General features: G+C 37.3%; 1 protein-coding gene across 1 annotated transcript in view; it reads left to right on the top strand.

The window, feature by feature from the left end:
- LOC103464024 (uncharacterized) overlaps nucleotides 1–18222 on the top strand; it is a 76244-nt gene that overhangs the window by 32890 nt on the left and 25132 nt on the right. Inside the window, exons 9-11 of the mRNA XM_008407819.3 lie at nucleotides 8098–8197; nucleotides 10448–10506; nucleotides 12341–12405. Coding sequence (XP_008406041.1) covers nucleotides 8098–8197; nucleotides 10448–10506; nucleotides 12341–12405 — 224 coding nt within the window. The remainder of the gene's footprint in view (nucleotides 1–8097; nucleotides 8198–10447; nucleotides 10507–12340; nucleotides 12406–18222) is intronic.

Genomic DNA, 18222 nt, shown 5'->3' with positions numbered 1-18222 from the left:
AAAAAGTCAGCTAATAGCAAATGTTTTTCAGGTTGAATTGGTAAAAGTTGCCAGAATACTGGCACACAAACGCCAACTAGGAGTGAAGAGGAGATAATTTAGTCTTAAACTAATCTTAGTTATTCGCTAATTTAGCCTAATTCAAAATTCTTCAAGGCAAAACTTGGTTTTTAAGTAAACACAATGATGTTAAACTGGGATAACATTTCATCCTTTTATTGGTTACTGGTTTTATTCTTGTTACATTTTTACTGTTACTTTTGGTATTTCATTAGTCTTGATTCTTCTTCCATTTTCCAATAGTTTAATTGAGAATGTAACTACCTTCATTTGTTGACTGAAAAAAGATGTTATCTGGAAGCTAGTGTATTTTTAAGATATTCTTTTATTTTGGAAACAAGTTGTTTGTGTTTATTCTCTATGTGTCTGTTTGAAAACATCAGAGTGAAACCTAATCTTTCATCTGTTATTATTTATGAGCTAAGCCTTATCAGGCACATCTTCATACACCAATTACTGAGAGTGAGAAGTAATTGGCTATTATTTCATGATAATTAGGTGGTGCCCTGACTTGGTAATGTGTATCTAAATTATTAGTTTTGTTAATTGTTGACTTTGGCATTTTTTTAAGTTATTCATGTCAAATCAAATCTATTACTGCACAACACACTACTTGCATACATTGACTTCCATCCTTGCACCAGACATATTGCCTATGGTAACTTAGCATTAACTTGATAACTGTTCTAGACCAGACAGGTTTTGCTGTTTTATTTTTAGCCAGTTATTTTATTAAACAAGTCGATTGCCCAGGGCCTTACTGTGACATAAAAGTACATAACTTCTCAACGGAACAGTAAATACTAAGATTCTCCGAACTAAATCAACTTCTATATTATATGCACTACTTGCCACTCTGGTGATGTCTTGTTTGCTTTTTGCTGTTCCCCCTCTTTTTTTTTCTTTTTTTTTTTTTTTTTTTTTTTTTTTTTTACATAAGATGCACCTGTGCTACTTGCTGCAAGACTGAAAGGTGGATGTGCTGCCCTCTGAGGGAGTTTGGTACTCACTGACCTCTTTCATTGCAAAATGTACATTGTCACTGATTTTTAAAATCTTAAAGTTGATTTTTAAAATCTTAAAGTTGGTCAGCCACTTGCTGGTTTCCTCAGATAACCTTTTGGGGGAATTTAACTTCCTTTAGAAGACGTTTTTATAATTTTATCCTTTTGCGGTTTTGGTTATTTCACATCAGAATGTTTGGTACAAAATGGCACGCTCTTCTCGGGGATGTTTCATTCTGCCAGTGCCTCAATTTGTATCCATAAGGGTAATATTATTTATGTGAGTTTCAACAGATGATTAAAAAGATTGTTCTGCAATATCTTTGTAGTCTGCTTTAATTCAATCGTGTCATATCGCTCACATAAATAATATCAATAAGCACAGGACTGGATTTGTTTGATCACATTCTGAGAGTAAACTACTTATTTTAAAAATATATTAGAATGGAAAAGCAGGACTAACAAGACAGAAAAAGAGCCACAGGATCTGTGTGTCCCTTTGATTAATGATTTAAATGAAGGAATGCAGTTCATAGTAGACCCACTGAGAACAAGGTTACTAGGCAACACCACCATCACCAGTGCCTGTACCTCTTTTGTGTCCAGCCTCTGCTTTTCCACTCTAATGTTGTTTTATAGTAGATTTTTAGGACCAGTAGTTAAAAAACAGAGAAACACAACACTTTGTTGAATGCTGTTATATCGACAAATCTTTATTGGTTACTGAAGTGCAGTACAAGCAGTGGTAGAGAATCTCCACTCAGACTAAATTCTTTATTTTGATATCAAATTGCAACCAATATGTTTGTAACCAAAAGCCCAATAAAGCATAGATGAACAAAAACAAGAAGAAATGTTCATCACAGTGGTGATGATTTGTGTAGCTGTGACATAGTATCTCAATGAAACTTGCAATATGACATTTGAAGCCGCTGGATTTTTGCAGATCAAACACTTCAGTCTAACCTCAAGAGAGCAAAAAACACACACACACACACACACACACACAACACAGTCCTTCTTTTTGAATTATTTTACAGTAACAAAGCCAAAATGGCAGCAGATTGTGAAAAACAATCTACATTCCAGCAATCTAAGTGCAATTTGTAGCAGCAATAATCACCTGAAGCAGCTCCACTTCTCCACATCCACATCGTTCCACTTCTCTTCATACAATATTCATCCATTGCTTGGACTAGTCTTTTTTCAGTCCAACTTCAGCATGACTGCAGAATACTTTAGTCATTCAGTGTCTTTAAGGATAGCAGAGCCTGTGGTTGTTGAACAAACCACAATCATCTCCACCACTGTGCTGTACTGTTGCTGTGAGGTGTTTGTGTTGATATGCAGAGTTTATTTCCCAAACTGTGGAATATGGACAGAATGTCCACTGTGGTCTCATTAACCCAGAGAACGTGATTCCAGGCGTCTGGTTGTTCAGTCAGATGTTGCTCTGCAAACCAAACCTAACCTTCAGTCAAGTTAGGTTTAGAGACATTCCTTTACATAGAATAAGAATGTTAATTGTAAATAATAAAGCAAAAAAAAAAAAAAAACTTCATTATTTTCTGTACTGTTCAATTATGTTCTAATTTGCATTGGCCCATCAAATAAAATATCCAATAGCTGCGTGTCTGACATGTAAATCCTAGATTGCAACATGACAATATGTGTGTGTCTTTTGTTTTTCTTTTTCTTTGTGTTCAGGTTTCTTTTCCAAAGTCCAAAACATTAATGTTCTGTTTTAACCCTTCCTGTAAGTGTGAATGTTTGTGAGCAGGGTTGATAGTCTTTGTGTTTCCAGGTTGCCCTCTAGTAAACCTCTTTGGACTGTTGGGCTGGGCTCTGGGTTCTTTCTACACTAAAGAGCCTGAAAATTGTTTTCTTTGCAAGTATACCAAGATAGAAACATTAATATTTCAACCAGAAACAGAAAAAAAATCCCATTTGCTGGGTCATAAATGGCTGGTTCTTGACGGTGGTGTGTTTTATTCTGGAGCACTCGGCCTTGCCTGACCAGCTCTCACTCATATTGATGCACAGAAGAAGGAATAGCTCTCAGTGCCCTGCTACACAGCTGAGCCTCTAAATCTTAGCACCTCCTTCTGCTTGGGACTTAGCTCCAGGTCACTGTTCCTTCACTCTGTGTGTGTGGGGGGGGAGGGGGGGTATGCGCGCGTTTACATTTCCATCTACAGGGTGCAAAAACACGCTGACTACTTCCCAAAATAACACGCGTGAGAAGGTACATCATGATGAAGTGTCAGGATGATTTTATCAGTTTCCTGTTAAAAAATAGGCGTCAATAATGACTGCGAAATTGAACCACCACCTACATGACACAGACTCTGTTGAGGTGAGTGTGTGTTTGTGTGTTTGTTGTTCAAAAGGCTGTGTGATGCAGTCTGTCCCATTTCTTCATTGTTCTTCAAGGACAGGAGATCCTTTGGGGAGACGCGGCTCACTGACTGCATGTTACTGAACAGTCTGATGTTGGTCTCATGCATCCTGCTGCCTTCTGATCAATCAACTAAAACTAATAAAATAACAAAGCTAAAAATAAGAAAACATTTTTGTTAAATAAATAAAATTGGTAATTAATGGTAGAAAATTACAACTAACTGGAACTATATCATGCGTTTATAAAACTAAGACTTACTGAAATTATAGAAATATCTATAATTTTCATGTTCATGAATCTATTTATTAGCCTGATGTGAAATTGATGTTTTTATTTCTTACCCCTCACAAACAGTTTACATTAGCTGTGGGTAAATTTTGGTGCTTCATGCTCCTCCAGGTGGCGCTAATGCTAATCTGAAAAATGACAATGGCAAAAGTTGGGAGAAAATATCAGAGTAGGTTGGTTATTCAACAATAATTAAATACATTTGTTGAAAATTATATCTTCTGTTTAGTATTCATCACCCAATCAATGTAATCACAATACAATAGTCTTTGAATTCTGCACCTAAAATTAACCACAGTATAAAAATCTAAAACTACTGCATGTTATTGAACAATAACATGCAGTTACTGAAGCATTACTTCAAAAACTTAATATTTAAGTAATGCTAACTAATAAAAACGAGCAAACACTCTCAAGAACTAACTGAATTAAGCAAACAAAAGGTCACAATGAAGTGAAACTGAACTATAACGAAAACCCCAAAACTTTCATAACCCTGATCCTGATCAGTTATGCATGTACACCCACCAGTTTAAGACTAACATCCTCTGTGATTACTGTTCACTTTATTCAAGGTATTTTTAATGATAAAGACGTCTTTCAGCTTAAGTTCTGGATAGAAATTATTCTTCACGGTCAAACGGTAATATCTGAGGAGATGGCGTCTTTGAATGTAGGCTCTTTTTTGATGTGGTCATCCTCTAACGTCTGTCCCCCAAGTCGTTTGATGGCTGCAGTATAAACCACTCGGCTGACTCTCCTGCCGCCTGCGGCACAAGATTTAATAACACTACAATCAATGTCTTTGTAACTAATCCCCACAGCATCCGTTCATCTGCCAGCATGTCAATGAATAAACAGAACTGATGAGGGGCATAAGCTGCAGGAAAACAATGTTAGAGGACATATGAAAAGTGAAAGTCCTCTCATTTGGGAAAGCTCATTTCATAAAAGAGGTGTGTAGAATTTTAAAGATGGAATATTATGCAACATTTAATTTTTTGGAGCTTTAGACACCGAATGAAAATATGCAACACATTTGATTTTGTTTCCATTTTTCATGAGCTGAACTCAAAATCTAAAACATTTTCTATATGCACAAAATAATTTCAAATAATGTTGAAATTAAATGTGATTTAAATTTGTGACAGTTATCACGTCTCCTCTGCATAAAAGGATGCATAGATGATCCATCCCACCTCACAGGCGTGACATATCAAGATGCTGATTAGACAGCATGATTGTTTACAGGTGCGCCTTTATTGGCCACAATAAAAGCTGCTCTGAAATGTGACGCTTTGCTTTATTGGGGGGTTTGAAAACCAGTTGATATATGGTGTGACCACCATTTGCCTCATGCAGTGCAACACATGTCCTATGAGTTGATTAGGTTTGGATTGTGGCCTGTGAATGTTGGTCCTCTCTTCTTCCATGGCTGTGTGAAGTTGCTGGAATTTGTCAGGAACTGGAACATGCTGTTGTGTCGTAGCAGCTTGTTTTAAAACAATTCCTTAGTATTGATGAAAATGTACTCGTCCCGTTAGTAAGGTCAATTTATTTATATAGCATAATTTCAGCAACAAAGCAGTTTAAAATGCTCTACATGGAAGTAGTCTGTAATTTATAATCTAGTATGGATTTCTCTGGATTGTTGTAATAAAACTAGATGTTGGTTCTCCATGTTTGGTAAGAGTTTCTCTGTATAAACTAATAGGAGTTTCTCTGGATTTTTTTGTTTTAATAGGTTTGATTCCTGTTCTGGGTTTGTAGATTATTTCACCAAGTCATTTTCGGCACAAGTGAAATAATTTGCCAATAGAACAAGTAATTTTTCATCAGTATTAAGGAATTTGCTTAAAACAGGCTTGAAAAGTAATTTAGATCAAAGCTTGTTCATGCATTTAGTGGCCCAGTCAAAGTCTAGATCATAGATTTAGATTGACTGTGAAAAACTTTCACAGATTCTTTTCATTGAATCTGAGCTCAAACTGAAGGCAAACGACAGATTTCCAGTTTCTATTGAAAAGCAATTTTCAAATCATATATCATTTTCCTTTTACTTCACAGTCACGCGCTGCCATAAAATCCCAGTAAAACACAGTGAGGTTTGTGGCTGACTGTAAACATAGCAATAGTGATTCCTCAGACATGTGAATTCCAGTCCTGTGATTGGACAGATGAGATGGCTGACAGCAGCGTTTTCCTCCAAACACAGCTGTGAAGCTGCCTACCTCCATTTCCTGCCAGCATGTCTTCGCCATCCATCTGGATCTGGGAGATCCATTATGCAACGCTTTGTTCTGAAGTTAACTTTCAGCTGCCTCTCATGTTGCGCTCCATCCCGTTCGCTGGGGATTAGCAAAAACTACACATGCTAATTAAAGAATAAAATCACATCTGCCCCAGCCTTATGGGACCCCTGCGTCCTGGTGAAAATGAATTCCCCTCTTTCCGCCTCTCTCCTCCTCTGTTCTTTCCAGCGCTCTGTTCTCTCTGTAATTTCGTCCAAATCGATGAGCTGCACCAGCAGCTCCTTAAGGCCTGACATCTGACTGATTGCTTCACACAAAAACCTGCAGCTAAATAAAATAACAGGAGAACCCAAATGAAGTTTATGCACCTTTGTAGAAGCTCTATTAAGTCATTGTGAAATAGGCCTGAGTGTAGCTTTAGTCATTACATCAGCCACACATGAGAATGCTGCATTGTTCCACACACACGCACACACACGCACACTTTTCTCATGCACCAAGCAGTTGAACAGTGTTGGAGGGGAGATTATTCATGGAGAATCGACCGCAATTTCACGGCTTTCTGGAAATAATTAGTGTGACATTTATTCAGGCTTAATAATTGCTTAGGATTCCAGACTCTCACCTCTAATAAAGTTGTCATTGAACCTTTAATGCCACTGGCTCCCATGACAGCAGGGGAGCACTGCAGCCTTGTGCAGGGTGCTAAGATCACTGGGAGGAGGACAGCACAGTCAGGTTTAGTGAGCGCGTGTGTTTGTGTGGTTGAAACGGATTCTGCTGTTCGTCCAAACAGAACTGGAATAATCCCACCAGTAGAGAGTGAACACAACCATCTCTAAAACATCTTTTCAAGTCTGTTCCAGATATAAATTACTCTTAAAAAAGTTATTTTTATATCTGAATGTAATAAATATTAATTTCCCCAAATTATGTATAACATTTTCTATCTAATTTCAACTAACTAGTTACCTAGTTAGTCTTTTCTGTATTTTCTTGTCCTCCCCATTGTTTGCCATATGTTTTGCTGCAACAGTGTCTTTCTGAAGTATTGACAATCTTTCAGCTTTTTAATTTTTCTCCATAACAATCACCACCATCAATACACTCTACTGGGATTTTTATGTGATATACCAACACAAATTAACGCATAGTTGTCAACAGAGACAGAAAATTGTTTCCCAAATATTTTGCAAATAAAACATGTGATTTGTGTTATATTCAGCCCCCCTGAGTCAGTACTTTATAAAATCCAATCTCATTCTTCTTTGCAAAATAGCTCATATTCAGTCAGATTGGATAGAAAGCATCCAATGTTCAGTCCAGCCTCAACCTGGAAAACCATTTACCTTGATTCTCTCTGTTTCTGATTAAGAACTGCAGCCACCACTATGTTTGGCTATAGGACATGGGTTGATGAGAAGTGTTATTTTTAAGGCACATGTAATATATTACATGTATGTCATTTGTCCAGAACTCATTCTTCTACATGTTAGCTGTGTAGAAAACTCTAAACTGGAATTCCTCTAGCTTCCTTTTAATAATGTCTTTCTTTTTGAGTCTCTTACGTAAATTAAGATTATTAGTAAACTTCTGTCATCTTTTTTATTACCTTAGCTCAGACAAAAACTAAATCATTTACAAAACAAACAGGGAAACAAGTTATTAATAAATCATACATGCACTGTTGGAAAAATGTTTGTTTGTTTTCAGTATTTTATGGTAGATAAGAGTCAATTGCATTTATTGATTACATTGATTTGATTTATCATTTACTAATTTGTTGCCTTTTGACCTTATTTCTAATCATAATCCCTTTCTCTTGTTAGCAGTCTGCTATCCTACATCTGTAACTCATGGTACTTAGTAAAATTATAGAGTTAGAGATTCTCTAACTTTTATTTCTGTCTTGGTTGTTCTTTTTAATGAACAATTTTTTCTAACATTTACCTAATACTGATTGCCTCTTTTTTTAAAGAAGAGTTTCATTGAAGACCATTCAAATTCCTCAAAGCTGGACTGCTTTGGGTATGCTTCTTTAACTTTTTTTACCACTCTGCATTGTGTGCGTGCGTGAGTGTGTGTGTCTCAGGTGGTGGTGACATTTGCAGTGGGCTCTGAGGTGGGCCTCCAGAGCAGCAGTGACTTCAGTCAGATGGGGAAACCTTTCCTAATGGGCACCGTGGCTCTAGGTGAGACGTAGCTTTTTTCATCATCACTTCCCTTCTTCTGTCTGTATCCTTTCTGGTCCTTCTGCCTTTCTTCTATTGCTGTCTTTTTCAAGTCAAAAATACTAAAGACTGCTGAGAGTTCCTTAAGGATTACTGATTAGCAACCATAAGAATACTCATGTCCATTTTGAAAATCAGATCTAGATCTCAATTGGGTTTTATCTGGTTAAATAAAGGAAATAATAAAAATTCAATTCAATTCAGAAACAAATAAATATGTAAGGAGAAATGTAAATAATAAAGAAGATGCACCAACTCTAACCCTTTTTAGTTTTTCCCTACTGGTAGATTAATTATACAAAATAAGTGCCACATTAACGATTTAACAAGTTGTGAAATGATTTAAAATAGTATCATATTTGTACATTGCAAAATCTTGACTCTTGAATAGGGATGTGGAGACTTTTGGGAGGCGCTGCACCTCATTCTGAAAGCTGCTAAATGCAGTTTGCGGTGCAGGTAAAACCTTCCACATCATTCCCACCTCAGACCCACGTCTGTTTTTCCAGCCACTGTTAGCAGTGCATGCTAGTGTCAGTCACATCGCTTTACATTAGTTAGCTCAGCTTCAAAGTGTTTGTGGGCTACAACAAACCGGAACAAAATACCAGCTAAAAGTAGAAGCAGGCTGTGGTCTGGTATTTGTCTCTTAGTAAGGATTTCCCCTAAGTGTATTTTTTCCTACCAACAGCAGCAGCATGGATTTTGTGCATCAGCTGTGGTATGAGGAATGATGGCTCAGTTACATTAGCCTCTCTGTGACAGCTCTGACTTTACTTTTTGCGGTTTCTATTACTTCAGAGGCCTGTTGGAATATGCAAGCAGCCAGTTGTGACAGCCGCTTTGCAGTTTGTCATTCCAAGTTGTTTAGAATGCGAAAAAACATCTTCAAGTCATTTTGTCGAGATTTTAAAAAGACTTCCCTTGATCATGAAAATTTGGTCCAGATTTAAAACTCCGCCAGATAACTTTCAAGCAAAACAAACTTAAAAGGAGAAAACCAGAAGGAAAACATTAGAAACAAGTAAATCTATATCCAAAATATTATTTCCTTCTACTGCTTGTCCATTGGTTATATAAAAGAACTGTTCTTTCTATGGTAAGCAGGAAGGGTTTGAAACAATATTTATATAGTACATAGAGTATTACTGTATAGATCAGACAAATTTATGTGCACAATTTAATTAGATTCTCAAACAACAAAAGTCAATATTCTGACAAAATTCAGCTAGGTCAACTGTGACAGATTTTATATAGAATATTCAAAAATCTTCTTGCAATCAGTGAACTGAGCATTCCGGGTCACCATGACAACATTCCTTTGGTGTGGATGCAGTAACTTAGAGCAGAAAGTGCAAAGTTAGCTGTTTGTTTAAAAATAAGCTCAGATGAGTTAGAGAGATGTAAGAAACTATTTAATGGAATCTGCATATTTTATTACAAATTTGTGGTTGGTTCTGACTGCAAAAGAGTCAGAGAGAGCCAGATGTCCAGCAACTAACAGGAAGGAACGAACAAATTACTTAAGATTTTTCTTTTAAGTGACATTCTGTGAAATTCTTATTGATAACAGTGGGCTTTTAGAAAAGTTGGAGCTTGTTGGAACACAGTGGGAAACGTCTAGCATACCACAGACTCCAATAGCCACAGTCTTCCTGATCTCTGCTCTCATCCAATCATCTCAGAGGAAAATAAACAACAGATTGACTGCTTTTCAAACGTTAGCACTGAGCCTAGGTATTTCAGCTTCCCAAATATTTATTTAATATAAATATTTTATATATGCTCTACTGAAAAGTCTATGAATGGCCAAACTCTCCATGATTAATTTAATTTATTAATAAATTAAGACACTCTCCTCCGTGTCTTTTAATCCTTGTTAATCTTTGTTCCACAGAAGAATTTTGTGAATCCAGAGTAGTCTACAATTTTAAGAGAATGGTAGTGCTTCTTTTTCACCAGAACAAAATGGCCCTAAGATTAGATTTTTAAAAAGCTCAATTCACAGAAAAAAAAATTAAACTAGCACTTGAACAGGACCAAAGCTTTATAAAAGCTGGAGATTGGAAATTTGCCACAACATTCTGATCGAGGCGCCTCCAGAAAATAACAAGTCAAAAAAAAAACAGACAATAAAAAAAAGAACACAAATAAATCAGACTGTGTAAATGACTGAGGAATTAACCTGTTGTTTTCTTCATGTCTCCACAGGTGGGATTGTGAATGTGATGCCTCTGCTATTCTCTCAGATCTCACACAACAAAACACAAGTAATTGCTTCTTAGACTTAATTTGCCTCTACCTGTTGTTCTGTTGTCTGTTTTGATGTTCTTACACTGCTAACTTCTAAAAACAAGCAATGGAACTGAATGACTTTCAGTTCTCGCAGCTCCTTGTTTTGATTCTGTAAAATATTGATATCTACAAAACTGTTTAAAATTAACAATTATCCAGAGGAGTGGAAAATATTTATTTAAAATAATTTGAAGATGCCTTTTATATGGACCCTATTTCTTTGTTTTGTTAGGTTTGACTGAAAGAAGTTTTCAATTTTTGGTCAAGATTTTTACTTTTCACATTTTGTAACATTTGATTTCAACAAAGCCCTACATGATAACTGGGTCATATTTACTTTGTTTGATTATTTGTTTACTATCTATATTCACAAACAAATGAAGCCTGTCTAAGCTACAAAAAGGGTTTTAGGGTGCCATTTTAAGAATATAATAAAATAAGGAAAAATCATTGTAGCATAATTTCACATGTTAAAAAAGTTGTTTCTGCAGTTTTCTGATGAGCAGAGATTTCAAAATCTTAATAAAATGTGCAAAGTGGTCATTGAAGTGCTTAAGATGTTTTCAAAAGAAATATTGGAAGAGTTTGATATTTCCCTCCCATGGAGCGCAATATCAAGTTATTTAAAGGAATAAAATTTGTCCCTTGGATAATAGAATGGATCATTTAGAGCTGTAATAACCCACTCAGTATGTACACCCATAAGTTAGACGTATGTGTTTTTGTTTTTGACCGTCCCCATGACAACCGTTGATAATCCATCTGGACCTGGTTGTTCACTGGCAGCTAATGGTGAAACAATGTGCTGTTAAGAGTCTGGTGATGTTGTGGATTGGAAGTAATGGAGACTACCACCAAACAACAGTCAGTACAACAGTTGGTTACTATGGAGACTAAACTCAGGCTGGTGGCCAAACATTGGATGGCAAGGAGTCTAGAGTTAAACCACCATAGTGCCTACTGGCTGGGAGATTGATATCCATTGAAATGGGGTGGTAGAATTCTGCATTAATTTACTTATTTAACTGGATAAAATGGATGTGAGAGAAGATGAAACTTATATAAGATAAGATTAGATAAGATATAAATCCATTGTTCAGAAAAGAAAAATGCTCTTGCAAGCTGGACCATCATGAAAAAAAAATCTCATGTCTGATAACATCATAAAATACTTTTTCGGGTGGAACCCCTAACTAGAAACAACATAGACACCCAACAGGACAAAAAATAATAATAAAATAAAAATGACCAACTTTTTAGAAAGTTTGATTTGGACACATATGTTGCTTTTGAAAGCTCAGGTAAATGAATTTCTTACAATTACTGCCAGGAAAAAAAGAGATTTAAATGTTTTACTTTAATGTCAGTAAAAACACGTTTGCATTTTGTCTGCTGTATTTTCTCATCGTCAATGGCCGAATAAAATAATGTGCTCTATTTGAACAGGCGTCTGTGTTGGACTAACTAAACTTTTCTTTCAAGCCATTTTTTTGTCTCATTCACTCTTTTGTACCGCCAGTAGTCTAACAAATGACAGGATTATCTGATACGAAGGCATTGAGGGTTAATCTGACAACGGGTTAATCATAGTTAGCATCATCTGCCTAACTGTGAATTGCTGAATGACAGATTCTTTATAGGGATGATTCAGTGATGTTTTCCAACTTGATAATTTACATAGAAACTTTTCATTGTCTGCTCCATGCTGTACTTGTACAGACAGGCCTTGCAGGCCTCAGATGTTATTATATAAAACAGATTACATGGTTTCTTATTACTAATGAGATGTTGCATTTTGTTTTTGTCTAGATCCTGTGGTTTCGGAGAGCAGTTCTTGGAGGTCTGACAACCTGCATGGTTCTGAACATTCTCTGGTAAATGGACGAAAGTAGGAAGATTCAAATCCTTTATGTAAAACATCAGTCAGAAACTCAAAAAATCAAACACACTCAGACAAAACGTCATGCTCTCTACAGTTCACTCAGCTAGATGCAGCACTCTTAACAAATAAGAATCCTTAAATTTTTTCAGCTCAGTATTCTGTCCTGCTTATTGGAATAATAACATACATTTGACAAAACCCAGAGAGCCTGGTCCAATCAATTATTTTATTATGTGTACATCTTTTAGTAGCCTTTAACATCATATTCAGGAGTTTTCAGTCAAAAATGAAAATTAAAGTGTACTGTTGATCATGTAAATTATTAGGGATTTTCTGTTCAAAAAAGCTGCATGCTATGGTGGGTTGTAATTTGTTGAAAACCTGATAGAAAAGGATAAAAATTAGCAAGAAGTATGCAACTTTTGACAACAACCCGATCATAATCTGACATGGAAAAAGCAAAAGAATTGGATCGTTTTATCGTAAGGTTGCGTGATTGGACAAATTTATCGACCATCGATGGATGATAGGCTGCGTTCTTCACCATTTGTTTTTTCAAGAATGGATTTTATTTTATTTTTTTTTTTTGGCCTATGAGTTACTTTATTAATTACAGTAATTACAATGGTTTATAGAAGCCAAAAGACGTAGTTCATGGGAAAAAAAAAACTAGGACTACTCAGATCAGTCCAGCTTTATTCATTTTCAGTGTAATCTGAACATCAGATGAATCATAATTAAATATATTGAGTAATTATAAACAAGAGATTGTTAATGCACTTCAATTCTGTAAGAACATCAGCCATATTTTTTTTAATTAAGAAATGTTTTATCAGTGCCTTGGGCACATGATATCCCTGCTCCAGAAAGGTGAAGGTCTCTGGACATCCTGAGGGAAAACGCCACTGAGGCAGCCCACAACTGGAGGACTGCAGGAATAACCACCCTGATGATCTGTGGTGACAGTTTACCAACATCTGAAAACATATTGGAATATATTCATGTGAGGAGCCAACATGTGACAATTCCGACACTAATGAGTTACTGTCTGAATTACCCTGGAGTGTCTGGACCACCTGCTTTCCTCCAGCTGCGAGGCCAGGAGTCTCCTGCAGAAATCAGCTGTCCTCCTTCTCACTACATTCGCTACATCTGCAGTATTCTGAGTAAGAGCTGGCTGTCAGAGCTCTGACGCCTGAGTGTTGTTCATGTGGTGAACCCAAGCCCTCCCTGTCTCATAGTATTTCCTTGCTCTCTTGGTGTTCCTATGTCCACCTGGTTTCCGTGCCTGAGCTTCTCTGGATTTCCTTGTTCACGACTCCATACAAATCTGATTCTTTGGGAACAATATCTACGTTTGGCAAATTCAAGTTCTCCTTCATCATCATCATCATCATCATCATCATCATCATCATCATCATCATCCTCATGCGCTTACCTGCCCAATCTCCAACACTCCTGTCTCCTTGGCGATCATCGTTCCGCCACAAGATTCACTGCTTCTTGGAAAACCACTCAAAGATCAACAACTACACGCTATTCACTTCTCTCTGACATCTTTATCTAAACAAACTTATGTAAGCGCTGCTCAAAATCTCATGGACATTCAACCATCAGCCCAGTCTCACGTACGTTTATAATAAATTCTTTGCAATATAATCTTTCATTGCTAGTTGTCTTCTGAGAGTGTCTGTTCATGTGGCTCAGAAGGTTTTACACCATCATGACAAAAAATGAAGTAGTCTACTTTTTATTTCTAAAACATGTTAAAAATTTTGAAAAATTGCTCTTCACCTTCACAAATACAACCTGTGTTAAATTATAAATTCCACCAAAATAGGTTAGTGATAGGTTGGGGTTTGTTTTAATGTTTTCTGGTGAATAATTTTTACAAGACATTGGGTAAGCCATATGAAAAGAAAAACTGGCTGGAGAAGCAAGATCCTCTGAGACCCAGGGCAGACATTTGAAGGGAGCAACCATTGAAAGCAGCGGTGAGCTTGGTGGGCCAAAATAAAAGGCCATCTGGTAAAATAACCATCCACAAAGGACTCTAAATGCACAAGAGAGCAAAAACCATCTGCAGTCTTTTAAACCCCACTTTACTGCTGAGGAGTCAGGTGCATTTAGGGAGAATGTTTAGCCTGCTGTCTTCTGGCCTCTACACAGAAAAAGCTTCTGCAGGATGGATTTTTGAACCAAACTGCACTAAGAGCTGAAACCAGTCATTTGCATACATTGCGTGAAAAGACGTACACACATTTCTTTAAAGTCAGAAGTTTACATGCACTAAGATTGTTATATTCACAATATTTGAGTTAAGTGTAGGTGTGCCTGGTGATGTATTTTAAGGAATGCCTCAGACAGAATGCCTCATTGTGTGACATGGGAAAATGAAAAGCAACAATGTGTGACATCAGGAAGAGATATCACATAAGTCCATTTTATTTTTGGTATAAGTTAAAGATGCATGAAGATGACATATGTTTGTTAAAATCATTTAATGCAAGTATAACAAGAAGGGCCAAGGCTGTGTGCTCTTCTGTGTGGTTTCATGTCTGGCCGTTTGTGTGTTGGTGTGCAACTTTATGAGCTTCAACTTTATCTGAGAGTTTAGTTTAGAATTCTTGTTGCATTCTTCATTTTACCTCTGGGAAAATTAGTGTTTTATACACTTTGGCCACTTTAGATGGCAGAATATGCAGGGTCATCTTTTTTCAATTTAGACTAAAATCCGTTCCATATTACTTCATCAAACGTACTTTATTTCCCCATAAAAATTGACTCTATTTGGAGTGCCAAGCACCAGAACACAAGCGGTTTTATGCAGCTGGTGGACACAGCATGTTTCAGTGTCCAATCTGTGGTTTCCTCCTTCTACTTTTATAAATTCATACATGCAGCAAAAAAATTGTTTAGCCCCAGTGCATGAGATGAGTCTCTGCACAGCCATGACAGATTCCACTGAGCTGAACCCCATGACTGCTTGGTTCTGACCTATGGTGCACTTTGCTGATCGGCTTCTGGCGAAACAGAGTACAGCGGCTCCACACAATAAGTCTCTTTCCACTGGGACACTTTCCTGAGATTTCTAAGCTTCTGGCTATATTTCTCCCCCTTTCGTTTGTGTCCAACCTGTAGTCCACATTCTGAAATCAATGTCATGTGGCAAATGCTGTGGTATAGTAATTTTTTCCCACTGTAGAACTTCCTTTATTGATTCATTATAACACTCTAGAGTTGTTTCAAACAGCTTTTGAAATTGTCCCTTCTGCCTTATGCACAAAACTATTATTTTACCTTTGTTTTTTTATGCTTTTATTAAAGAGGCAATATTGTGTGATTTTTCTTTTTAGCTTTACGCTGTGTCATAAATATTATTCCCTCATCGAATACATATCTGGAGCGTTGCTTTGATTCTTCCATGCATGTATGAGAAATCCTTTAATCTTCATGGCAACCATTCAGCTGTGAATCGTGACCTGGGTGAACACGTCACGATTGAAACCAAGGAGCCACGTAGCAGAGTTGTAGTCAAGAGCACCTACCCAAAACCAAGTCAAGACCAGCACCCCGCGCTACGTGACACAAAAAAATGTTGTTTTACCTATCAAAATTTCTTCTCAGATTGATCTGAAAGATCCACATTCCCATAAAAACACCTAGATATTAAATACTTAGAGCTGAAATAAATTTAATCAGTAAAGATCCGTCCAGAAGAATCGGATCGTTCCTGAATGTCATATCAATGCAGACTTTGGTCACAGCGTTGTCCCATATTGCGATACCTCAGTCAACACCTCCGCACAATAATTCAGCGCATGAGTGACAACTTTTTTTCACCGCAGATGCAACATGTGTTTCTGTACAGCCAGCTTTGCTAGCATCACGTCCACATAGCTTACCTTTCTTTAACCTTTACTTCGAAGTGACGCTGAAAGTTGGACGAAGTCCCCACTGTCTGTGAAAGCGAAGCGCTGCTGATTTTACATGTCGCCATATCTTATGATTTATGCAGCGCTATTATATTACTGACGATTAGACAGACACTTTCTCTCGCTCAGAGGAAACCACTGCGCATGTCTGGAGCTCCGCATGCGAGTCAAGGTGGAGGCGATGGTGACAACAGAAACATAAGTCACGTTATTGCTTGGATTTTACGGCGCCACCTTAAGTCCCTGAACTTCACATTTTAACGGAAAAAAAGAGCAATGCGACTTGGATGTAACGAGTAACGAGACACTTTTGTAGAAATGTTGTGAAGTAGAAAGTACAGATACTTACTGTAAAATGAAGTGGAGTAAAAGTAGAAAGTATCCATTATTAAATCTACTTGAGTAAAGTACAGATACACGAAAATTGTACTTAAGTACAGTAACGAAGTACTTGTACTTCATTACATCCCACCACTGCTGGAATCAGAGTCCTTCATCCAGCACAGATGCAAATCCCCTCCGTCTCCATCTCTCACTCTCTCTCTTTCTCTTTCTTGCTCCCTCCCTCATTCACACTTCTTCTTTTGGGGGTCCTTTTCTAGCTTGACGTCCTGGTAAGCAATTTCCTTTGCCTCCATTTTTCAGAACATAATTTTGATTGATAATTATCGTTGGGGACATAATTCTGTTGAGCCACCCTGCAGAGTGAAAGACTAGTAGAATAAAATAGAAATGGTGTGTTGTTCGGTGCATTCGAGCGAAGCCACAACAAATGAAAGGATAAATCTCTCAGAGCTGCACTGCCGACTCAACCAACAGCTGCAGAGAGGAGAAAGCTCGCTTGTTCCTCCCCCCCTTCCCTCCCACGTCTCCCCTCTTCCTCTCTCTTCCTACAGTCTGTGGCCTTCATGGCCTTTGCTTCTGAGTGAAGAATTTCTGATTCAACCTCAGCTTCTCAGTCTGGGTTTTTTATTGTCACTAAGAAAACTTTCAAAGGCCTGTTATATCCTGAAGGATTATCATTCTGATTTTCAACAAACTTAAAAAGCCGTAAAAACCGGAGAGAAAATCCCCTCTGAGGTGTTTAGTTTGACCTCCCGGTCAACCATCATCTTTCATATAATACACAACCCAGATCTGTTAACATTTAATGGTTACCGCTGCATGACTGCAGTCTGATGTCGGTACCGGAGTCTGAATGTTATTGACATCAGCAGCTGTTAGGGATGCCTGAGTTCTCGTTGTTGTAAAGCGAATGATAATTCATGACCGATTCCTCAAGACAATATTCCACCTCTGAATGAGAAAGTTTGGTTCTTGTTTCAGTGGGTTGTGTTTATTTCAGAATACTGATGCAGATGCAGACAGATTTAGTGGTATGACTATCTAAAATAACGTGAAACTTAATAGTTGAAATATTTTAACATAAATTTCTTTTTGTCTCAACATTAATTCAGCTGAATATTTAATAAAAGAATATGGTACAGAGAAAAAAGATGGTTTCTTTAACTTGTTATTTTGTGGCAGGACCTTCTGCAGCAATCACCACAAACTGATGACCTCTGTACTCCATTTCCCAGCAGGCAGCTTGGCCCGCCCTTCCTGAGCAAACTACTCATGCTGTCTCTGGTGTATTCAGTGTTTCCATAGATGTTGAGCAGGATTCGCATGTACGCTCATGCAGGTCCAATGTTTTTGTTTCTGTTTTTTTCACAGCCGTTCTTGTTTGCTTTTAGCTGTTTTGTTGGACAATCATTAAGTGACTGTAAGGAAGCTAAATTTCTCCACACGGATCAGTGTGTTTCACCCGTTAGTATTATCGCTCGTTTTTGCCCGACACAGATTCAAGGTTCTGCCTGGCAGATGCAGAAAAA

The sequence above is a fragment of the Poecilia reticulata genome, chromosome 4 (genome assembly GCF_904066995.2).
Source record: "Poecilia reticulata chromosome 4, P_reticulata-male-v2, whole genome shotgun sequence".
Classification (NCBI taxonomy): Eukaryota; Metazoa; Chordata; class Actinopteri; order Cyprinodontiformes; family Poeciliidae; genus Poecilia; species Poecilia reticulata.
This window is presented reverse-complemented; position numbering and strand designations above follow the sequence as displayed.